At 34.0% G+C, this 26,384-nt stretch overlaps 1 protein-coding gene across 1 annotated transcript in view; it reads left to right on the forward strand.

Moving 5' to 3' along the window:
- The window catches only part of LOC110449122, a 35,616-nt gene extending 22,490 nt beyond the window's left edge, over window positions 1–13,126 (forward strand). The window contains exons 19-30 of the mRNA XM_021495760.1: window positions 702–858; window positions 1,757–1,929; window positions 2,219–2,330; window positions 2,711–2,921; window positions 3,371–3,464; window positions 3,949–4,181; window positions 4,794–4,908; window positions 5,996–6,228; window positions 6,973–7,075; window positions 8,102–8,340; window positions 8,595–8,922; window positions 10,216–13,126. Of these exons, the coding sequence (XP_021351435.1) occupies window positions 702–858; window positions 1,757–1,929; window positions 2,219–2,330; window positions 2,711–2,921; window positions 3,371–3,464; window positions 3,949–4,181; window positions 4,794–4,908; window positions 5,996–6,228; window positions 6,973–7,075; window positions 8,102–8,340; window positions 8,595–8,922; window positions 10,216–10,371 (2,154 nt within the window). The 3' untranslated portion in view covers window positions 10,372–13,126. The remainder of the gene's footprint in view (window positions 1–701; window positions 859–1,756; window positions 1,930–2,218; window positions 2,331–2,710; window positions 2,922–3,370; window positions 3,465–3,948; window positions 4,182–4,793; window positions 4,909–5,995; window positions 6,229–6,972; window positions 7,076–8,101; window positions 8,341–8,594; window positions 8,923–10,215) is intronic.
- Window positions 13,127–26,384: the final 13,258 nt, after the last annotated feature.

The raw sequence follows: 26,384 nt of genomic DNA on the forward strand, positions 1-26,384 counted from the left end.
AAAAAAAAAAAAAAAAGTGAATCGGCGGAACATTATGCTGGTTGTGCTGGATGAACCTTTCTACAGCCCAGATTTAAGAAACCTGAATAAAATTTAAAAATACTGGTAAATTCTCACAAGCTGAAATAATCATTCTATACTGATTTTGCTGAATTTGTTAACCGGTTTCACAACAAACAAAAGTGAAATGGCAATACATTTAAAGTCTGATTAAATATGATTCTGTTTACTATACCCCGGGGAAATTTCGCTGCAATTTACTTTTCGTCTGTATCGCCCTCCGTAATGAGGGCGAATTTATCATGACCGGATTTCTTAGTTAAACCCATAATATACATAGTGATTCAATGTGAAGGTCGAAATGAACACACGGGGAAATTGGTTTCATGGGTGAAAGGCGAAAGTTTGATTGAACTAAAATTTCCCGTAGAACAGTAGGTGGAAGATAAATAAGATTATTGAAAGCGATTTTTGATTATACATTATGTATTATGTATTTTGCAAATGTTTACAAAACATTAAACCAGTCCCGTTGTAATTCTCCAACTGTTGTAAAAACCTTAACGTTTATCTTTGATTGCCCCTTAAATAGAAACAAAAATAGTTATAAACTCATTTAATTTATCGTCGCTGTCGTACAAATGTACGACCATATATTTCATTTTCACTGACGTGTTCATTTAATTGAATTCTTTGACTAGTATCCGCAGCCAGGAATATGGGTGGTACGTAGAATGGATGTGTATGGATGGGACATTGAAGTGACAGCGGAGAGTGAAGTGGACTTTGCTCAAAGTTTCCTTGAGCTCGGTCCCGATGGCCTCAATATGTTTGAAATAAAAGGACGACCTATAGCAGGTAAGTGTCTTATGCTTTCTTACTTCTTTTTCAAATAAATTCATGTTGTCCAATATGATTCAATTTCTTTTATTTGTAAAATTGAAACCTTGTTTAGACAATTACCTTTGATAGATTTATATGCTCATTAACGACATATCGATGTTATATGCTGAAACATTAACGGTTCCATACGTCATTTTACTGCCACCTTTTGTTTAGCAAAAAATGTGTCGGTAAAGAGGGTCAGTATCAGTAGATATTTGATATTTGGTAAGAACAGAGACAATGAACAGAGACAATGAACAGAGATATGAAGACAATGAATAGAGACAATGAACAGAGACAATGAACAGAACCAATGAACAGAGACAATGAACAGAAACAAAGAACAGAGACAATGAACAGAAACAATGAACAGAGACAATGAACAGAGACAATGAACAGGGACAATGAACGGAAACAATGAATCAGGAAGTCAACACGTCTGGCTGAATTTAAGAAGGATATAAACACCCACTTCTTTACGTATGTATTTAAGGCTCTTTGCGTAGACGTCATGTACACACCACCCTATATATGTATATTTATTTATATACATATTGAGATACACGTCTTGTCATTTAAGGTATAATGCGTATTAATCTGCCTTTTGATCTACTTTAGTTATAACTGTGACTGTAGGAATACTATTATCCGTGTGCTGTAAAGCGCCTTAGAGTAACACACGATACCACTCTAATAGTGAAGTGATAGCGATATTTCTCCAAGCGTAATTTTACCATTCGTATCATCGTTAAATTTTAACATACAAGATTTGAGTGAGGTGTCTCTAGAATGCACTTAAATATGCTTCTTCTTATTAAATAACGTACATGTATACCACAGTTTCCCTATATCTAAGTCTATTTTCTTTCAGGGGACAATACGACAATCAGTATTACCATCCACAACTTCGTAAACGTCACAAGCCTGGACACGTTGGTGTTCTTAGACAAATACGGAGATCAGATCAGTCTCTACCCTCTCCAGACCAAGAGTACCCAAAGGGGCCGCGGGGTGTTTTCTACAACTGTCATAATACCCGATCAGGTAATTATTCCATTAATGTGTCTCATTTTTTATTTTCTCTATCAAAGTCTGTCAAATTTAAAAACGATCAATAACATTTTAAAACGTAACAACAACATGATTTAAATCTAAATAATGAAATCAAAGCAAATATACAGCGCAAAAATTCCAATACATAAGAATGACACAGAGCAAAGTTGTTACTCACTAGACTTTATAACAACAGATAGTTTGGATATAAGTACACATTCACTATTAACACGCTACATAATAACAATATACATACAGTTAACGCCAGTGTGTGTTGTAGGCCTTCCAGGTGGCGGTGGACGGAGAAGATGACCTAGCCAACCCATTCAGGAGAGTACATACATCACTCATCAACACAGTGGCGATAAAGTTGGAGGACCTTCCTGTGCAAAGTGAGTGGGATATTTTTTTTTATTTAACACAGAAATTCAAAGTAAACCATTATCATATTGGCTCAAGTTGCCAAAACAAGAGACTGTTGGTAAAATATAAGAAAGATGAGTTATTCGAATATATACAGTCAATTTCCCTTCATTAAGCCACTCCGATTATTGTTTTTTCCATTCTCCATTGAAATATTTCCCCTTTTCGTTTGAAAAATATCCCAGTAAAACAGTAATTCCACAACCCATAATGTCTTTCTTGGGAACAAAGGCGGAGGGATTCTCAATCTTCCACTATATATCCTACAAATGTGTTGAGATTGAGATGAGTGTTTATTCATATGCAAAGTCATACGTTGGGATTATAATTTAATTATTGCAAATTGTAGGCCCGTTTTACCTAGACGAGAAACTGGAGGTACCATTCATCATCACAAACGTAGGTGGCGGGACGTCTATGGTCAATATAACCATATCTGACGACCAGAACCTAGCTATAAGGCCAACGTCACAGGTCATCTCTCTAATGTCGGGCGAGAACAGCACATCTCACTTCACTATGTACGCCGACAGCGGCCGGGTATCAGTCGGGACTACTACGTATGTACTCTCAGTCTCGTACAGTTTATATTTAAATAGGTCACAGTAATTCTGTTACATGTTACACTTTAACGATGTGTAAACCCAACACAATAACGTAAACAATCCTATTGTATTTGTTTTATGTGCACGTTTGGTGGGTATGTGTTTATCGATGACATGAAATGTCAGGTTTCAATACATTAAGAAAAGAATAAGGAAAAATTCAAGAGGTTTTTTCTTGACATATTTAGGAGGAGGGGTATTTTGATTAATAATGAATCTGATAAAAATTTCAAAACAAAGAAACCAATTTGATAGACAAAAATATTTTTATTAAAGCATGAGAGAGACATACCATCAAGTGAATGTAGTCATTTGTAACTGGTAAATTGAAGAACCTGTTTACAGGATAACAAACATGTAGTTATTTAAACAAGATTTGAATATAAGTATTGTGTTTATGACAGAACCATTACCATAACTGCCCAGCCTATGGGAATAATAGGAGCTGGATTTCAGTTTGTCATTGTGAGGCTGACAACGGAAAAGAGAACAAAGCCGGTAAGCTAAGCGAATGGCTATACATGACAGTGTGTATGGATTATACGCTTGATAATTTCTTTGTCTAATAGTTTTGACATTTAAGAGCATCTATAGATTGCTATGCAAATGAATTACTTTGACATTGTCAGAAGGTCATCAGAGTAAAGGCTGTTTAAAAATTAAAACAACATTAATCGTACTGTCTCGAGCAGGTATTTTGGTTTTTCCAAAAAATATTTCATTTTGTTAGAAATATGAAATAAAACAAAAACATTCATCACAAAAGAACTGAAAATTGTAGCAATATGTGTATCTGAACACGTTGTAACATTGCTGTATTTATACTTAAGTGACCGATATTGCTCCTGAAACAGCCTTTTCACAAGTATTAAAAGTTATTTTTTCACCTAGCAAAAACGTATGTTTTGATCAGCTTTACTAAGACTGAATACCATGTCTACTTACAACTTGAAAGTGGAAAACGTACTTTGTTCTCCTACAGAAATTTGACACGATTCCTCCACACTGTGAGGTCCATCCTAACATACAGGGCGTGTGCGGATCTGACGAATGTTTGTGTGCCCAGACTTTTGTAAGCGCTGATTTTACCATTTGGGACGAAGGTGATGGACTTGCACAGGTAGACCCAGTCGGACTAGGCTCTGGGAACTTCACTCATACACCTTTCGTGATAGGGGACACTAAAGACAATAACACAGTCAACGGAACAATTAGGTAAGAAAGGCCTCTCGCTAGGTTGACAAAACGTCACCTACGTTTGGGAAAACAAGTTGTCAGAAAATGGCATATAGAGATATCTGGCACACGGCAGACAAACTCAAAAATGCCCTGTAGAATTCCCTGTAGAATCCCCTGTAGAATTCCCTCCTGTAGAATTCCGTGTAGAATCCCCTGTAGAATTCCCTCCTGTAGAATTCCCTGTAGAATTCCCTCCTGTGGAATTCCATGTAGAATTCCATTCTGTAGAATTCCCTGTAGAATCCCCTGTAGAATTCCATCCTGTAGAATTCCCTGTAGAATACCATGTATAATTCCCTGTAGAATCCGTGGCCCTTGGTATTTAAATTTGCTAAGGCTATATGCATATGCATTGAAACACATGTCACGTACTCGGTACTCTATACATGTCAAAATTATTAGTCTCTATTATTTATTTTGCTATACCAACATTTCTAACTGAAAGAAAAACATGCATGAGATATAAAAATGGACGAGGGAAAGGGAATCTGAAGTTTGAGCAGTGTATGTTTTGAACTAGTATTGTTGAGTAAATGGCTTAATTCTTTACATAACATTAATAATATGGACACTGTTTTTATATTATAGAATAGATTGCTGTCGAAAAACTGTATATATTAATGTTGTGGACAACGCTAGTCTACCTACCCAGTGTAAGATAGACGTCAATCCGACCTATCAGAACAAAGGATGTAATAAAACGGTAAGGAAACGTCATCGGTTGTACACTAAATACCGTTGCTCTTGAAAGTAAAGTAAAAGCAGCAGTAGACGGTTTGGTATTTTTTGACACGTACAATTTTATTCACATTATTATTTTGAGAAAAGTACATAAATGCGATCGTATGAACCCATCGGAAGAATAATACTGATCTAATAAGTTGGCATTTCCTTTATTCTTGGGATATTCATATTTTAATTTTTATTGAGAGTTTCCTGTCAATATTTCTAGAGTGCCTGTCTTTAGAACAATAGTTAAGGAGTGATGATTTCGTTTCATGAAATTTAGTTTGCGCACGTCTCTTTCTCATATCATCAACAATAATAGATCTTCTTATATAATAGTTGGCCGTTATCAAATGTTAATGTATCCAAAGCGTGTTACATGATGTAATAATGTACAGAGCACAAACATCCAATAGAATACCAACCTATCGAACCAGTAAAAAATGACAAATTGAAATAAGTGTTATGACATCCATACTAACCATAAATAGTAAACTGTATATATTTGGAGATATTTTTGTCCCTTTATGCTACTTACTTGCATTATCCACGTGAATGAAATCATATTTGATGCAATATATACAGCAGTCCATTCAAGCGATTTAATGTTTACAAAACGTTCCTGTTGTAAAGAACAAAACCAGTTAGCGGATGAACAGTCCCTGTGCCTATGAAATAAAAAAGCACATGCCAAAAGTTACAGAAGAGATACGAGACAATGTGAAAATTATAGACAAATCTAGCATTTTATGTCTCGTGAGATTTCGGAGAAGTTGAATTCGAGGTAGGAAAAGAAAATAGTCAAAATTTTTGGAAGGATATATGTTATGAGGTTTAATGGCGCAAAAATATGGCAGTCGCCATTCACTAGAACATCGGGGTGTATTTCTTTATAAGACGTGGAAAGGTTATAAGTTACATGCCCTGTCAAAAAAAATGTTTTGCTCAAATACCGCGACTCGACCTTTGCGCTTCATTCCTGTAAAACAGAAGTTATCACAAATCTCTTTTTGTGCGTCGTAATAAAACTTGATTGAATCAAGGTAAATTCGTTTCTGTTGCAGAAAATAGACACGACTCCGCCTCACTGTGGCAATTTGACGAACATCCAAGGTGTGTGTGGCAATAACGACTGTACGTGCTCCAAGACAACCGTAAAAATGAACTTTGAGATTTGGGATATTGGCGACGGGTTAGCGACCATCGATGCCTTGGGTATCGGGAACGGCAGCTTTATACACACCCCATTCGCCAAAGGTGACGTCAAGGCCAACAACACAGTTAACGCCACTCTAAGGTACGTATGGTACCACTCCTAAGAAATGTGGATCTCGCTTTCAATAATATCAGAATCGTTTTTGTCAACATCTACACAACCCTTTGCGATTAGAAATCTATTTTTGTGTTAAGACATCAACTGTTATCAGACAGGTAGTTCAATGGTTATGAAGGAATTTCCCCTGTAAGATGCCAGGTAATAAAGTTAAATTGTAATCAAAATTTAATACGTGTGGTAATTCAATCGAGAACCTAATGGTGAAAACAGTATTTGCACTTGTATAAGCTTTGAATATATCTGGCCACATGACACAACAGCAGACCATATAGGTAAAATATTCATGAAATACTTATCAATATAGGACCAAAGGAGACAACTCGTGTCAGTTTTGGGAATACTGTTTTATCAATTCACATTTAGTGTCTGTATGTTAAAAATTCTGTAAGGATACATATTGATTTTTTTTTCTTCTGAAGTCAGCGAGTATTAACATTGAAAACCAATGCCGTATAAAAATGAAAGTATGAAAACAAATATTTATATACTTAAAGAATAGCAAATCGTTAACATTATTTGATTTATAGATGGCGACTCGACCACGGTTTATAACAATATAACGTTAAGATAAAAATTAAAAAACAATTAAGTTATTAAATTATTTTTAATCCAAAACTATTTTACATACTATATTGTTCAATTCCTCAACTACAACAGAGACACAAGTATGGTGATATTATTTGTAGATTATTTTTGTCCTTTCAGCGTGGATTGTTGCCGGACGACGGTGTTTATTAATGTGATGGACATGGCAAGTCTGCCTGGACAGTGTGTGGTTGATATCAACCCTGGTTACAAGGGCTGCAGAGTATGTTATCTGAACTGCTAATTATTGCGACTTGATTCTTTATGTTACATAAACATCACACAGCAGCTCTTTTGTAACTATGTTTTAATACCTTTCACAAAAGGTTTATTAAGTTGCATACACAGATGTTACACGACAGGTTTATTGTAGCTATAACATAAAACATTTGATACTGGGTTCATTGGGTTTAGTGTTGATACCTCATAAAGCAGGTTTGTTAGGGTTATTTAAGGATTAACTTGAATATATTTTTTATGTTATGGAGATATAACACAAAAAATTGAAGTGTACTCTAAATAAACCGCGAAGTGGTTTATGATGAAAGTACACTCCGGTTTTTTGTGTTATAGCTCCAGAACATGAAAAATATATTCAAGTTAATCCTTATAATTCAATCTACTATACACAATCCCAGTGGAAATCCACTTTTATTGATGGACTTTTTTTCAATCAAAAGCGACGTTACAAATGGCGACGTCATTTTTTTACGTTATGGGATGATAACATACATTTTTAAGCCAATGGAAATGCTTGTTACAAGCAAGATTAAATTATATTTTAATACAAAACATAAAGAAGTAAGAAAGCATAAGACACTTACCTGCTATAGGTCGTCCTTTTATTTCAAACATATTGAGGCCATCAGGACCGAGTTCAGAATATTTTCATAATAAAAAAACGAATTCGAAATTCGGTCAACAACTTGATGCAATCTCTCAAAAGGGAAACTTTCATTAGACCTGGTTTTCTCTGGAAGTATATGATTTAATGAGTATTTTACTATTGATTGTTTAAACTCAATTGTTTTGTCATTCATGGGAAAAAAATCAGCCAAAAAATCAGCAAAAAATATGAAAATTCAGTGTACTTTAGCTGAACAAATTGATACTTAGTTCAGTTTACCGAACCTAGCAAAATAATGAACGAGCTTATTCGTTTTATAAAGTGTGCTTATGCTAACAGAAGTAAGTATTATCAGAAAAAGTTTAATGAGTATAACAACTATATTCTCCGTGTATATTATAGAAACATATCGACACCACTCCACCGAATTGTACCCTGCTGAACATCCAAGGACAAGGACAATGTGGAACGGACGACTGCACTTGTCACCAGTCTACGGTGACGTCAGATGTACAGTTGTATGACGTAGGGGACGGTCTATCAACTATCCATGCCGTGGGGCTCGGCACTGGAACCTTCACACACACAGGGTTTACCAAGGGCGACACTAAAAGTAACAACATCGTCAACGGCACAATCAGGTCAGTTAATTTAATTGTATCATTATTACTGTAAACGCACGTGGCTAGACCCTGCTTAACACGAACTATTAGATTTGATTCCAATTGAGGATTATCTCGTGAACATAAAAAAAAAACTTTCTAAAACATTTTGCAAGATGCAAGCTTCCAATAATGTTCTCTATGTTTTAAATAGTTTAATATATGACAAAATAAGACAAAGTCATATTACGGGTAATCGTATGAATATTGTAATGACTTAATTTGTATATCAGCGTGGACTGCTGTCGCCAGGAGGTGTACGTCAGTGTTACTGACGAGGCTGGACTACCGGCGCTGTGTATCCTACCAGTGAACAAGAACTACACTGGCTGTGTGATCACGACTCCAGCGTCTACCACAAGTACAACATCCAACAACACCGCCACTTCAAGCAGCAACACCGCTCTAGTCACTTCGGCAAGCAACACCACTCTAGTAACTTCGTCAAGCAACACCGCCGCTACGACCACGTCAGCCAATGTGTCGAGCGCTAACGCAACTGCTTCGTCAAACGCAAACTCCGCCGCTACGTCTATCACCACTTCAGCCAACAATCAGAACGTAAGTATGGCGTGAACTCATAAGTTATACTCATCTCATATTACGCTCCATCTCGACTGATAGCCCCACCACAACACCCGCCACCACAGATAATATTATGATGTTAGGGCTAAGCATTCCTTAACGCCCCGCATTTTAAGCTGAACGTGAAACAAATAGCAGTAAAACATGTATGAATTTATGGATTTGGTGAGAGGATAGAATCTATAACATTCCTCGCCCTGGCAAACGCTGAAAATCAAGACCAAAAGCGATGTATTGCAAAGTAGGTCATTAGGAAAATGAGGTAGCCAAAGTAAAGAGAATAGAACGATCCAAAAGGTCGCAGTGAGCGTAGAATATTTATTTCGATTCCTTTCCTTTCCTACATGTATAATTTGCCTTATTAACATTCTTAACTTTATCCATTGCTACACCAACTTACAACAACACCGTTTAGATCCACAATTCTACCACCTCATTTTCATATATACTTAAGCTACTGTCACCACTCTGGTCACAGTTAAAGGTATACATATTGCATTATGAAATGCAGAATTTAATGAAACTGTTTTATTTGGAAACACTAAAATTAATACAAATTGTGTCAAATGAATCAACCAAATAATAAAAAATAGCAATGCTTCATTGCGTTTATCTAAGCAGTTTCAATATATTCATCTGTCGTACGTTCAGTGCGAATCCAGTATTTAGTTTTTACTTTTAAGCATGATGTACTGGTGGTATACACATAAAGTTTGAACGAACTTGTTTATTTGAATAATAGTAATAACGCATAAATCGTAAATCAACAAAACCGCATCTTTATTTTTATTTTTAAAGCTCATTAAAGGAGACAACATTTTCAAATTTTCAAGTTACTTGAAAACATTTATAATTGCGAAGCGTCGTATAGTGCAATTGCAATCAATCAAACACGAAGTTTACTTATTATGCTAATGGGTTTTTTCTTACAATATATTATATATTTAAATAATCATTATGCTATATATACATATACTTTATTTGCTTAAATAATCATGAGAGCATCATTGTGATGTATATGTTTCAATGCTCACGATAATATATGATTGAAGGTTAAAGTTTTGCAATATTTCGAGATACATATCTCCTGTTATACTTCTATGACAAAGGAAGTTTTGATATTTAAAAATGTTGAAAAAAATAGTATAGTCATGTCCATGTGAATTATTTTTTTCCGGTTTTTTTTTCTCCTCCTTTAAATTCTGCAATAATAATCGACGCTATTTCATATACATATTTAATAATAAAGCATCTGTATCTCCGTTGCAGGCGGCGCAAAGCACTAGCAGCGGTGGTGATGAGGGGGTATCGGCGATAGCTGTGGCAGGAATCGGCGTGGGCGCCGGAATCGTGGGAGTAGCGTTCGTAGCTGCCGGGGCCTATCTGATCAAATTAAAGTTTTACACACAAGTGTCCCCGGCATAAATCAGACTCATATACAGAACTCTCAAATATAGAATCTGATTGCGAAATAATTGTACGTTTTCCGAAATCTTAATTATCAACAAATCAGATCACGTTTACATAAGAAAACGTACTGATTGTCTCATCATTTATCTGTGATATGGTACATACACATTGACTGTGCTTTTAATTTATCGTCGTGCTCTCGCGTATGATTGTAACTACCAATGTCTCGCTTATCATTGATGTCAGCAATATAATATGTTTCGATATATGCTACAGAAAATATCATTAATATGTGTTTTTTTTGCTGTATTCTTGTTAATTGGTAATAATTATCGAACTCAAAATCGCAAATTATTATCTAAGTTGTTCCTTAAATGTTAAAATACTTATACAAATACATTTAGCCTTCTTTTATCAAGCACCTGTGATATGATATATAGACCACAGCTGAAAGTTAGTGTTTTGTTATCACATACGTTCAATGTTAATGTTATCATTTAGTATATACCTATGCTATATGTACTAATACATTATGTATATGACCATGCCTTATAATGCTTTTGATAAAGGCAGGGTGTGTTTCTTATTTCTATTCAAGTTTCTTCCAAAATATGATGTCACAAGTAAATATCACCTTCTTCTTGAAGCTCGTTACCTTATATATAATAATAGCTTGATACTTTGTGTGAACAATAGTGCATTTTGTTATTCATAGCCGTCTCACCAATGCTTGCTAAATGTTTGCGGATTAAGGAGATTTTTTATTACGTTATTTTTATGTATTCATCAGCTATGCCTGTGTGTATTTTATCTGCAAACAATACTTGGTTAACACGTAATTTGTAAGGTTCAAAGATGGATGAGAGACCCCCTTATGAATGTTACTATCATACCCGGTTAGGTAAAATAAACATTGCACAAGTAAGATTATTGTGATCTTACATTGGTCGATCATAATGTGCATGAATACAAAAATAAAGGATACAAAATAAAGGAAATACTTTACTTTTTTTAAAGCTTTATAACACATTTCAATGTATTTCATTTGCGCTCTTATACGATTGCCCTACTTACAAAATTTAGCATAGGGCATCTACTAATAGCCGTATGAAGATTGGTGATAAGTAAACCAAGGTGCTCCCAGAGAAGAAGTAAATACCTTGTCATACGTAATAATAGGAAAATTCTCCATTGCAGATTCATTTATGAGGCAAACACGAAGTTGGTACTATTATTTATTATCCCTTTCTGAGAAATTCTTTATCTGTCTCTATTACATATGAAAGTTTCATTCCATCCTTTTATCAATATTTACACAAAAAAGGCAAAAAGCCCACATTTTTATTCAGTTGAATAATTTAACAAGTTAAGATAAAATAATGTAAGTAGTACCTGAAATAAAGTATGCTTTTTAAAGGTTTCATTTGTGTTTAAAATCTTATTAAAAATACATTATTTCAAACAAGAAGTAAATGTTCCTTGGCGATATACATGTAAATATATAACTAATGTTTAAGATTGTGATTTACTTCAGTTAATTACAAATGTCAGGTTACTTGTGTTATTGTTGTGAATGTTGTTATTTATAATTACCTGTTATGTTTTACTATATTTTATTTATTGTGTGTAGTGCTTTGTTTCCATGGGTCACTAATTTACTCGCCTAATGATGAAAGTGTGTTACCTATAGCTGTTACACTGTTTGTAGACATTATCATGACGATTCTGTTTGTCTTCAAGGAACAAATCAGAAATAACGGTTGATGGACTCTGTTACAAGAGTGTCAGGTGGGGAAAGTATCCTTAATGAGGAACGTTATGCTGTACGACTTATGCTTAGTTAGATTGCCCATTGTCTTAATTTACAACAATAAATACCCGATGATCCGTCCATCTTTTTATGCTAAACAAGAGCGATTTTTCAGTTTCTAAATTCAAGGCCCGTTTTGAATCGATATCCAGCTTACATAATTATACGTTTTGTCCTTAATGGTTTTGATCCCTAAGCTATTGCTGCGTTTTGTGTTTATAAATATTTGAAACTAAAACTTCCTAGGTCTGAGTAATTATTTTAACACTTGAATTTGAGGTGATGGTTTTGTGAGCTCTTTACAACTCAAAACGTCTACATTCGAGATCGTTTTACGAATAACTAAACTGGTTTGTGTGCTTTTTGTTTTTATAATTTAAATTTATTAAAAAGATCAAATCAAATAGAACAAAATGTCTTTAATAAAATATTGTATTTTACGTGTATTAGTATCATTACTTCTTTTGAAATGATATGTGCATGAGTCGGATTCACCTATAGCTTCTTATGTTTAATTCGATGTCAATTCCGATTCAGGTCAGTTCATGCAATTGCGGTATTGTAAAGACCACATTGGTTGTAAATAAATATTGCTTGTAATGTTTGATTTTGTTATTAATCCCATAACTGCTGCGTGCTTTAATTTCGTCTTGCACGTTTTCTAATAAATATATATTCACAATGATAAATAACATCACCTAGTATGACGTGACAATACTTTGTCAGCTGGATTATAACATCACGACTTGCCACGATAGGCAAAGACAAATTATTCGTTTGGTACTGAGCAAACCTAAGTGTTGTTTACTATTTTAAGTTGATTGTATTTCATACTTTGGTATAATGCTTTCAGTTAAAACCAATCTGCGAGATTTGCTTCATTTGCGTTTAATTTATTATTCTTCTTCACCAGGATTTCCGTCAGAATCCATTTCTCCACTGTTTATGATTATTAATAAACCGTTATTGTTTAACATTTATCTATAGTTATGTTCTTATTTCATTGCTTCATAACTAGAAAATTAAGGGGTTTTTTAAGTTAAAAAAACATGGATAAACGTTGTGAAGAAAACTGGATAGCAAGAGTAAATATCTAAAATTTGAAAACAATATTTGATCAAACGAATTTATACATTCTTTATTTAATATGTCAATAAAGCCTATTGAAACTTAAAATCGATAACATGCCCAAAAAAAATAACATTTTGAGTTATGAAGTACCTGTTCACGAATTAAATTATTCCGTGAATCTTAATTACGATGCCTAATTAAAGTATTCTAACCTTTAAATAAATGTTACAATAATATAATGATTACAGACAGTAACAAATAACACATGAGGACATCCTGGAACATTCTGTTCCTGGTCATATTTATTGGAAAGGAATTAAAATGTAACGCAATGATATATTTTAAATAAATACAGAGATGTCTTTGATTTCGTTCAAATAACAATTTTTGATTGTCATTTTTTCTAAAAGGAAAACCTGTTAAATTGCCCTTATATAAGGTCTATTTATGTCTATCTATAAAGTTTATTTATTTGAATAAAAATATGTTTGAATGTCATTTTTTCTAAAAGGAAAACCTGTTAAATTGCCCTTATATAAGGTCTATTTATGTCTATCTATAAAGTTTATTTATTTGAATAAAAATATGTCTGAAATGCGAAAAGCAGGCGTTGTCCTGGGATGTTTGATGACGTATCACCGCAACAGGCGTTGTCCTGGGATGTTTGATGACGTATCACCGCAACCAAGCCTGTAAGGTACAGCCACAAAAGGGGGGGATCGGGGATCTGAAACATAAGCATTTAACATTGCAAATGATGCAAAGGTTTTAAAATTAAAAGAATTCGAAATGCAGTGGTCAAATGGAAGAACTTTTTATTATGTATGAGTGTTTTAAAGTCAATGCAGAATAGGTTGGTAATTAAGAGTCAATATTGAATGCATTGGTTCAAGCCCCAAGGCCAATTTAAGTGTATGAATTATTCAGATTCCGTAAGGCCAACGGTGTTATGAGGTAATTTAAGATTAATTTTATTATCGGGAAGAAATTTTGAATAAATGGTAATTGGTTGTTTAGCGTAGTATATAGAGTTCATATAGCTTAATCTGTAAAATTGTTAATGTTACCGTTTCGATAACTATTAAAATCGCCTCTTGAAAATCTTAACACAAAAATGTTAGTTGTTAACGAGTCTAGTCAATCAAATTAACATCGATCCGGCTACGCCATAAGCGTATGTATATCTAGTGGTTGTACTCGCTTATAGGGTAGAGAAACGATGTCGATTTGATTGCCCTAACTCGTACATACTTCACGTTAGATTACATTCATATAAGCTGTTAAGACTAAAAGTAAAAATGCTGCATCATCATTATTATGACGCCACAATTGTAAACATCTGTCCTAGAACAATATCGGTTCTATCAATTAAACAAGAAGACACGATACAACACTGATTCGATCTTATTGCTATTTTTATGATTTTATTTAATATTCTATGAAGATAATATGTTTAAAAACGGTTAAAAATGCACTGAACTGCTTCCAGATGGTTAGTAAACAATATTAATGCCTTAAATAAAAACAAAAGGCTAGGCCGAAATGACAAATAATTAATGAAGAGCTATCTCACTTTATTTGATTTATAATTTCTAGTTGGCAATGATACTGAGTGTGAATGCGAGTTAAATACTATGGAAAACTTTGAAGTGAATAGGCCATTTCATTGCCAGTAGAATGAATGAACTCTGACAGCTACAATAATTGTTAACGGGGTTATCTCCCTTTATATAACAGCTTGACGGTTCGGTTACATTCGTGTTAAGTATACAGTATTTAATACCAAATTTTAAGATGCAATTACCTGTTTGTGTGTTACGATCATCTCATAATGAAAAAACGTCAGTATCACAATCTGTGATAAGGAGGCGCGGTCATATTTTAGAAAGTATTATTTTTCTATGACATAATGAAATGTTTATATCTATATGGATACTACTTTGCAGCTGAGCATAAATAGACACCTGACCGATCTTGCTTAGCATGATAAAATGACACTTTCTATGCATGTACCTATCAACAAAATCTTAAACGAGCACAAGGTTATTCACTGTAATATGCATTATTATAATCACGCGTTTCTGTTATGAAGTATGTAGGCATTCAACTATTGTAATGTCACCTATTATGATATTACATGTTACAATAGTTATAGTGTATAACAATTTTGGATCACTATATAATTATACACTGATTTTAAACCCTCCAATTTAAAAAAGAAATATTCTAACCAATTTATTGTTCATCTTTTTTAACATTATTTATAAATATAGTACATCTGTAAATATATAAATAACACCAGGCCAAAGTGGCTGTACGGACTATAGCTCTTGACAGCGTTTGAATCATGGTCTTTCGGCACCGGGGCAGGAGAAATTAATGCCTGGCGTTGAACACAGTTTAAAACACTTATGTAGACAGCTTTTTTTCGGACCAGTCCTTGGTAAAAGTATTGATTGCCTGCGTGAACTAATACCAATATTTTCTTATTCCATTTAGGGAACAAATGTTCAAAACAGACGTCCAGCTTAGTAGTTGCTAGAGTTTCATTGTGTCAACTCAATTTATTTTTATTTTCTATATTTATTTATTTCTTAATTTTGAAGGAAAATGTATATAAAAGATACCAAATTATCTTCGTAAATTCGATTAAATAAAAATACGATATTCCATTTATAGGTTTCAAATTTTCTCACATTTACCTATCATTACTGGTCGAATGTGGGACAAATCCCGCTTTCCAGTTTTATTACCGACACATCTGGTTTTCATATTCAGATATTTACTATGGCATCCATTTTTAAGTGGGATTGTGTTGAAGTAGCAAAGCCCATCGCATGAGTCGAGCGTTTGCTGTCTTTGAACGATGCAGATACGTGAGTGGCTGGTGATCTGTTTCTAAGATGAATTATCTACCGTATATGTAAGGTTCAAACCTCTCAATTCCCCAGACGATAAATAAGTTTGAACCCCTAAGCCGAACCAAGGGGAGTCGGCGTAGAAAAAACCCACAATCATAAATCAGCGCAATGTTTAAAGCGCAAAAAGCGCTTACGTTATAATACCGCTTCAATATATACGTTTACAGTATGTAATATGTTATTGTTGGTGTCTTGTAAATGGGCGACTTGTCTCTTAAAATTATAAAAAAATATTTGTCTCACTTTCGATATTACTTTTCAGCTTTTTTATACTTATATATTAATTTCAGTAATACCCATCCAACTTACACTCTCAGACTGAGACACATCTATGAAAGTGTTACATCGGAGGAAGCGGTATAATTAGTTTGTGCTGTTTGAAAAGAAAAGAGATATTTACAATAAATGTATTATATAAAATAGCTTGTATATGGCTTAATGTAAATTAAAGTAAAACTTACCCTCTTTGCTGACACATGTATGCACAGACGACCAATAATTCCAAGGGCATATCTGGAGGTTTTTGAGTTGTCGTTGTTGTTGATGTCGATTTCCTGTCTTCATTGACAATGTTGTTATTTATATTTATTTCTATTTTTATCTCTTTGCCATTAGTTTTAACAACTATATCTTTCATGTCCGTAGTTTCTTCTGTAGCCAATTGCTTAATTGTTGTTGTTTCGACATCATCAGGATTGTACTTTGGGAAGTGATTTGTAGAGTATTGACTGGTAGCATGAATTTGTGATTGTGATGCGAACGTTGCAGATAGCATAATGGAACTACCTGTACCTTGGTAGTCAGAGCTAAACAATGCTTTGTCGGTGCTATATACACTCGATGCAGTTCCAGATGTTGTCTGTTCAGTACCAAGTAATACACTTTCTGTTGTCAGAAGTTTGTTGGATGTAGTATACTCCGTGGAAAGCAACATTGAATACTCTGCTGTGGTATGTGTATAACTGGATGTAGGGTTCCTCGTAGAAAGCATAATTGTATTCTCTGGTGTCGTATATGTAGACAGATGATCAGACGGTGCAGATTTTGTTGTAAATGTACGGATATATGAATCAGCCACACTGTAGACTGTGTTTTGAAGTATCAGTATTCGACTTGATATATCTGATTCAATCTGTGAATCCTTAGGCAAATCATAACCTGTTGCTACTTCATTAGTTTCTTGTGAATAAGAAGGTTGTAAACCTGGCATCACTGCAGATAGACTATCTAATGAAGGAGTCGTAACGATATTAAATGATTTTGTAATTTCTGAGGATTCTGTACTGCTATCAATGTTGTTGATATTTTGCAATGTGGATGGATTGAGACTTATCAATTCACTTTCTGAGTTCGAGTCAATGATGACACGGAAATCACTGACAGTTGGTGGAACGGCCGTCCAATTTTCTGCGTTAATCTGTGCTACTCTTGGGGTGGGTATACGTTTATACGATATTTCATTGTTCTGTACTGCAGTTGCAACAGAAATTTGTGATCTTGACCATAAGCTGTCTTTTTTTTCTTGGAAATTTTCCTCACTTAGAGTTTTAGATGATAATATTCCCCCAGAGGGTTCAAAGGAATTCGCATCAAAAGTGCTTTGATGTTGTATTGCCTTTGCAATGGTGATATGATTGGCTGAAGTTTTTAGAGCAGGAGTTGCTACCCTGTTTAAATACATATCAGAAGAATGAAAATTAGAAACTGATGGTAGAATACCAAAATCAGAATTCAGAGTAGCTGTATCTGATCTGGAGTTGTCTGTTAATTTTGATTCAATCGACGTGATAGTTTGCTCACCTGATGCTGGTAAAGTTGTAACAGAAATCTGTGATCTTGACTCTGAGCTATAATTTTGTGCTTGGTAATTATCCTCAATCAGATTTATAGATGAGAATATTCCCTCGGAGGTTTTAAAGGGATGAGCATCAAAAGTGCTCTGATGTTGTGTTGTCTTCGCGATGGTGATATGTTTGGCTGAAGTTTTTAGAGTAGGAGTTGTTACCCTGTTTAAATACATATCAGAAGAAGGAACATTAGAAACGGATGGTAGAATACCAAAATCAGAATTCAGAGTAGCTGTATCTGATCCGGATGTGTCTGTTAATTTTGATTCACTCGACGTGATAGTTTGCTCACTTGATGCTGGTAAAGTTGTAACAGAAATCTGTGATCTTGACTCTGAGCTATAATTTTGTGCTTGGTAATTATCGTCAATCAGATTTGTAGATGAGAATATTCCCTCGGAGGTTTTAAAGGGATGTGCATCAAAAGTGCTCTGATGTTGTGTTGTCTTCGCGATGGTGATATGTCCGGCTGAAGTTTTTAGAGTAGGAGTTGCTACTCTGTTTAAATACATATCAGAAGAAGGCACATTAGAAACGGATGGTAGAATACCAAAATCAGAATTCAGAGTAGCCGTATCTGATCCAGGTATTTTTGTTAATTCAGATCCAATCGACGTGATTGATTGCTCACTTATATCTGTTAAAGCATGTTGCAATTTTCCGACTAAATGTTTATAAACATTTGACGATGAATAAATATTTTTATGTTTATTCAGAAAGCGTAACCACCTAGGAATGAATCGGCTGATCAAAACACCACCTGGATTCCTCTCCCTCGCATCTGAAACTGGTTTCGGTGATGCAGTTGTATGTACAGTGGAATATGGTGTAAAGACAGATTTTGTATTGTAAGTTAATGTTGGGTGACTTTCAAACAATGAAGACAATGTTGGCAATGAGATTGTGGAAATAATCAATTTTAAATCCTCCGACGATCGTTTGTTGTCTTTGTTTGAATGCGACCATGTTTCCGTCAAAGGAAACAAATCGTCCTGACCACTAACAAAACGTTCTGAAGGCAAAGATGATAAGTGCTCCGTACTGACAGGATCAACAGGTTGTGAACCTTTGAGGTATAACATGGGAGTGGAATAAGATTTCGAATATCCTTTGGTTCTTTCCAAGTCATGACCGACGGTTTGAAGAGTGTCTGTTGCCCAATAGGATTCCAATAATGGCGTTACTAAGTTTTGATCAGAAGAAAATAAATAATTTCCTGTGCTAGTCGAATCATCGGTGTCTTCAGGGAAAGTATCACTTCCGTACATGACAACTGTAGGATGAATATCATATATCTGTTTTACATTGTATTTCGACGAATGTGACAGTTTGGATAAAAGGTGTCCAGTTATTTTCATTTTTGATTGAGCTTCCTGTTCAAATGTTTCTGGTTTATGAAGAGTCTTTGAAATCAACGACAAACTGTTCATGCTAGAGTTATTCTTGTAACCCGCAAGATAAGGTTTATCAACGAGAGGTTCCACTTTTGAAAGGGAATTAAGTTTGACCCGACTTTTTAACGTCTTTGGCGTTACTACATTTGTAAATAAATCTCCTATCAAAATAACCAGATATAGTGTCGATGTTCCATTTGTCACAATAGATTTTCTCTTGTCCATTCTTCTCATCTTGGCACTTTTAAATCTGTACAAATAAATAGTATAGAAAGAAAAATGCGTTATCATAAAATAAACGAGAATGCAATTCACTTCTTCAAAGAAGCAGTAAACATAAAAAATACAACTTTTGAATACTGATGCGCTTTTGATATAAAATAAACAAAAAAAATAATTGACAAATATTATATACACACTGATTGTACAATGTTAGTATATATCAGTAAAATGTTTGTGTATATAACGATAGCATATTTCAAATAAACATTAGTTTTTTGTCCTATGTGTTTTGTGGTAATGTGAACCTTAGCCATAATGTCATGTTATATGTTAGTTTAGATATTTTTAACATATGTCCTTCTATTTTGATTCTCTATCTCGAATATATAAAGATTTATTTCTATCATACATATATATATATATATACATATATGAATAAAACAAAACACGAAGACTATAAATCGCTAGCGCTTTCGCACATCTTGGGGCTCTTGAGGCGATTAGAATTCAGCGAATTATAGTCTTCGTGTTTTGTTTTATTTATATTTTTACCGTCACATGGACATTTAAACAAATTCAAATCGCGTGAAGAGCCCCAAGATGGGCGAAAGCACTAGCGAATTATTGTTTTCGTGTTTTGTTTTATTTATATTATTACCGTCACATGGGCATTTAAATCTGTTTATCGCTATATACATATAAATATATAGTCATTTGTTGTGAGTATATCATAATACATTTTTATTCACATTTTTATTGAAATTGAATGCTAAGCAATGTATATTTATTTAGACAGCATAAACACTTACCTTACGTTTTCCTCGCTGTAGTGTGTCTGGTTGTTTAAACTTTAGTCACGACTGAAAGTGCATATGAAGATAACTTCTGCTTACTTCCAATATCACCCGTGATGTATAACTCATTAATTGTTTTATATTTTGACGTAAATGTGGAGCACGGGGCTCTCTATGGGTCCGTTGCAGATGTAGGAAGTATTGATGCGTCATGCATTTATTACAAAGGGAATACATATGAGACGTTTAAGGTATAGCTCAAGGTATTGAATTTAGACATTTACATTGATTACGTATAAACCCATCAAGCAAGACATTTCATCATACATCAATGAGAAGTACAACGGACCATTTCTCTAGCATCTACCGATTCTTTTTACGACTGAAGGAAGACGTTTTACCTGAACTATTCCAACTTTCCTTTCACAAATTCATTTATAAACTTTGCACGCTTTGTTTTTTTGGATAGATTTGTTTTTATTTCTTTCTTTTTTCAATAAATACAAAATCATGATTTTTTTAAGTAAACCATCAATCTATCGACTTGTGTGTAAGTGAAGTGCATAAGAATATAGCTATTTTTGACAGCACTCAAGCTAAATGTTTTACACCTTGGGCAAATATCTATCTTTTGAGAACGTTATTATAATAACAATATAATGACCAAACCTCCGCATAAACGTTTCAATATATTTAGATAGTATTGCTTGTTTATCATTCAATTTGTACGTTTCATCGAATTGACGCTAAATTGTATGCCACTTTATTGGATATATTTGTAAAAAAAAAAAAAAAAAAAATTGAATTTACTAAATGATTCATAGTTTCACACAGTTGGCTGTTCAGTAGTGTTTCGTAACTAATTTTGATTTTCTTTTCCACCGTCTAGAGTATTTACAAGATGCTCCCAAGTGTAGCCCCCCTTTCCGGTGAATCTCTGCATCCAATAACAGAGAGAGGTTTCATGATTTGATTGATAAGATCAAGATGTGACCATGTGCCGTAAGCGGTTTCCTTAATTAGTCAATACCGTGTGTGTATTCTATATAATGACGTGGCGTATTTAGTCGAGACGAAAACAACTCACTGACGGTGATAAAGCTATGTAAATACCGCACAAAGACATACACTGTATATCTGATTTATGAGGTTATGCGAGGTGACATACTTACTGGTTGAGCTATTCATTGTGAGACATTATTGTATGATGGCTATTTTCGATTTTTACATTTTGATTAGTTTATGTCATGAGTAGGGCCAAAAACGGAAATAAGTTGTGGTTTTAAGTGCAACATCGTAAAGACATTTGTAATGAACATGGTTAAGGACTTGTCTCATTAGAATATCATTCAAATTATTAAGTGTGCGACACATGCTAGGATTAGTTATAATACAAGTCTAACATACTACTATATATATACTGATGTCTATTAAATAGGTAAGGTATTTCCATTGTTTATATCATCGATAAGTTTTATTTTGGGGGGTGTCCAAGTAAGCGGGGAGGGGGAGATTTTTTCTATATCCTCCTTTTTAACACTTTTATTCATAAGTACAGCGTTTTAAGCACAAAAGTCCCACTTTTATTTATAAATGCATCCGACTTCCAGATATATCAAAAAGCATGAAAATAAATTAAAAATGGGGTTATAGCTGAACGTAATAACCAGTGTGAAACCCTTATACAAACATAATCCTCGGGAGAGAACGTGTGTCAGTATCAGTTAGCCTATTGGTCAAGATCGGTATGGGTTGCGGAGGGGAATTTCCCTATTTCTGACGCGTAGTGCTTTACCGTGTTTCTAATCTATACACAACAAACACTGTGAGCGCTGTGTTATTGTTTTATTTGCTCCTCCTATACCTATTACAACCGCAGTGTGTGATGTATATTTGCATATGCTGCTTTCTATAATTCATAACTTTAGGGCTACTGTCAAATACCAAATATGGGACAACATTCCTAAAATATATTATTCTGAGCGATAAAATAATTATATTTAAAGCATTATTTAAATAAAACGTATTCAAACTTATCATAGAAAGTCTTAATCATATGGCTGGAATAGTCATCGTAAAACTAGACGAAGTGTCTTCGTATTTATCTGATTTCATGACTTGAGAAAAATAAAAGTTATGGCTTTTCATAAAAAGTGGGTGTTTTTTTCATGCCATACAATCTACCACAAACGATCCTCAAACCGTTACAAAAATATCAGGAAACATTATGGCAGGTCCGGTAAGTTAAACCTATCACCTACACACGATTTCGAAATCCTGCGTAACATGGGCCTGTATTGCTGCAACGGATGATATTTCGCAACGGTTGTCCAGACGATGGTATGTTGGGAGATTGTATGATAGGAAAACAAACCCTTTTTATGACATGTCATTTCTTCTTTTTCTCAAGAGATCATAAAAACATTTTAATATGGGGAAACTGCATACAGGTTAAAGGCTGATATATGACCGACAAATTGTCATTAGATCAGTTCCTTAAGCAGATAAACAAATATTCAATGTATCAAAGACAGTAAAAATCTAATATTCCGAACAAACGAGTTATTCATTGTTTTCTTAAATATCCAGATATGTTAAAGGAATGTCAGTAATTGATCAAAGGACTATCTTAATATCACATGATACAACGAAACATGAGTATGACTACAATTAGTATGCGACAAATACGTTCTCTATACTTTAGTAGATAGTTATAAATGTATAAAATTGGAGTAGAGTGCTATAATATTGGTAGGTAGGGAAAATGCGAACAGTTCATGGTATACTAAATCATTATTGGACGGTTATTTTGTCAATGTGTTCGCCTTTTCACGCTTTAGCGAAAATCGAATGCATTGTACTCAATGATACTACATAACATATATTTCAAATAGTCCACATTGTGTTATGTTTTATAGAATGTTTGGTAACTTGAATCGAATATTCATTTGAGATTCAGATGAGATACATAAAACTCCCCCTGCGGATTTTGTTTTATTTTATACTATAGCGACGACTTACGTTGAGGACATTTCGTTACATTAATTACCCACACATATTGCATAGTCTGTGAGAGGCCAGCGTCATAATGACTATCTGGTTACGAGAGTGCAATGTCATACTACATCCTCCTCTACTTCCCTGTGCGTGCTACATATCAGTCCAGGTGTGTCGTGAAGTAGATACTTGACCGTTGTTTCCGGAGGTCTTCGCCCGGACGGTAGTACTATAGATATCTGTATTACACCCCCTGGCTTGTAACACAGTGAGGTGTTACTTTTCTTAAGTACTATTGAGTTGTTGTGGTTTATGGTAGGAACTTAATAGATGTGATGTAAGATTTCTGATTATTTCTTAAATGAATCAAATGCTAATTTAATCACTCATTTGCAGCATTCATTATTGAATATGTTGAACTAATTGTAATACATTGTATATTGTAAAAGTAATATAGCGCTAAGTTTATAGCAGATATAACTGGTTACAATGGTTAAGAATCAATTATGATGTCAGACCAGTATAATTAAAAACAGAAGCGTTAAAAAGTCATATGCATAGACTTGTCGATTGCATTTTAAAAAATAATTGACATTGTGATATTTTTTGTAAAACAGTTGATAATGAGATAAAGTAAAATTAATCCATTTTTCGAAGATTTAGATATAGCTTTACACACTGAAATAAGGAATCCAGATTTCTTTTACAAAACTCATAAGAAGTGAATACAAATAAGGATCATCATGTCTAAACATCTGATTATACATGTCACGCTTTATGTTATCTTTAGAAACATTGTACAATGTAGACATCTAATGATGCAATATCATAGAAAATAAGTATACAATTATATAAAAAGCTGTCAATTTTAAAAAGTTTTTTTTTTTTGCCAAGAAAATTAAAAGAAATCGTTTCTTGTTATTTTTGAAGAGTCAATAATGCTTTTGTCGGGTACATGTTTTATAGTAGTTCACGTGATTTTGTTGGTATTTTTTTTTAAGGGATTCGTTGAGTAAGTAAATTATGTAATGGTGTCTCTCAGTTCCTGTTGTTGATTTTTCGTATCGAATTTAACTACCTTATTCTGACCTTTTTGTACTGATCATGTGGTGTATCTTTTTCTGTTTCCTTTTTTTAAATTTTAAAAAGACATTTTCTAATATTGCAGTTGATTATGATCTCTATATAGGGATTCGTCGTGACAAAAGTTGAAATTGTAACCAAAGAACATTCACGACCATTGATTGAGATTAACGTTTAATTGGATAGATTTAAACCTTTGATGTAACCATTCACACAGGCTATATCTGTCAATCAAGGATACAATATCTTTGATTTTATACAATTATCACGAAGTGGTAGATACTGTATCTATTTGTGTCACTACGATATAAAATGAATGCCGTATAGATATATATGTGTTGACGTATTTATGTTACGTTAATGTAGTGACAAACACGTTGCTTTGCTACATCACAATTATGTGAATACCATAAAATGTTCAGAAAAGGCAAGATTAGAGCGCAACCGGTGTTAACCTGTTACAAGTGGGTAGCACAAAGTCAGAGCAGTTTTCACCGCCTGTATTTCACCCAATCGAACGGATAAATGCGAGATTACTCGGGATTTAATTGATTTATTAAAGTTGCGCAACGCTCATATATGATCTTTGTAGTCGAGCTTATTTAACTTTAATATAGTAAGTAAAATGATTCTTTGATGATAACGGTTTTGTGTGTGCAGGTGTGGAAAATATTGTATTAATCAATTTGTATGCAAATTGGTTCAGCACGGTATGCTGTCACGAGCCAGACTGATCACGTGACCCGCGTTATCTCAGTCATCGACTTTGATAATTATATCATACAAATATGCCCGGCATTTCAGATAAATAAATACTTACATACCTCGGGACACTTATATCAAATATCATTCTACTATACTAACATGTCTGTATGCATTGGATAACCACGCTGGAAAACAGCCAACTGTAAATTGATTGAGATACGGTTCATTGTTCATACTAATACTACTGCAGCCTGGCAAAAAAATTAGAGATATGCGAAACACAGTTATTGACCTTGTAAGAAAAGCTAAGCAAAAACATCTACTTAAACTCCAAAATTCCCTTATTGACAAATCTATTCCTCCAGGTAAGTGGTGGCGGGTTGCAAAGTCTATTATGAACATTAACAATAAATCAAACAATGATGCTCCTCTTGTAATAAATGGTGAACTTAAATCACATCCTGTGGATAAAGCAGAATCTTTTAACTCATACTTCACCTCTGTCTCTACTTCAGACAAAACTGACCTTGACATTCCTCCTAATTGTCCTATCTCACAAGAAAAATTATCTTCCCTTACTATCACTGAACAGGATGTTCATGATCAGCTCCAACTTATTAATGTAAAAAAACTGCTGGTCCAGATGCGCTTCCCCCTTATTTTATTAAAGGTATTGCTGACTCTCTTGTAAAGCCCTTACTGTTAATTTTTAACAAATCCATATCCATTGGTTACATACCTAATATTTGGAAGTGTGCTAATGTTACCCCAATATATAAGGGCAAGGGAGGAAGAGGTGACCCCAGTAACTATAGACCAATCTCTGTCACATCATTATTTAATAAACTTCTTGAAAAATAGTTTTTAAACATCTCTTTAATTTTATATCTGAGAATAATGTTGAATATATCAAAAAATCAGTCTGGCTTCCTTCCCAATGACTCCACAGTTAACCAATAAATATATTTATATGATGAAGCTTCAAAACAACTTGATCAAGGAAAAGAGGCAAGGATAGTATATTGTGACATCAGCAAAGCTTTTGACAGGGTTTGGCACAGTGGATTGATTTACAAATTGAAGAAATATGGAATTTGTGACGACGTTTTGAACTGGATTCATTGCTATCTTACTGATAGACAACAAAGGGTATTAATAGATGGCTACAAGTCAAATTTACAAAC

The sequence above is a fragment of the Mizuhopecten yessoensis genome, unplaced genomic scaffold, assembly GCF_002113885.1.
Source record: "Mizuhopecten yessoensis strain PY_sf001 unplaced genomic scaffold, ASM211388v2 scaffold4505, whole genome shotgun sequence".
NCBI classification, from domain to species: domain Eukaryota; kingdom Metazoa; phylum Mollusca; class Bivalvia; order Pectinida; family Pectinidae; genus Mizuhopecten; species Mizuhopecten yessoensis.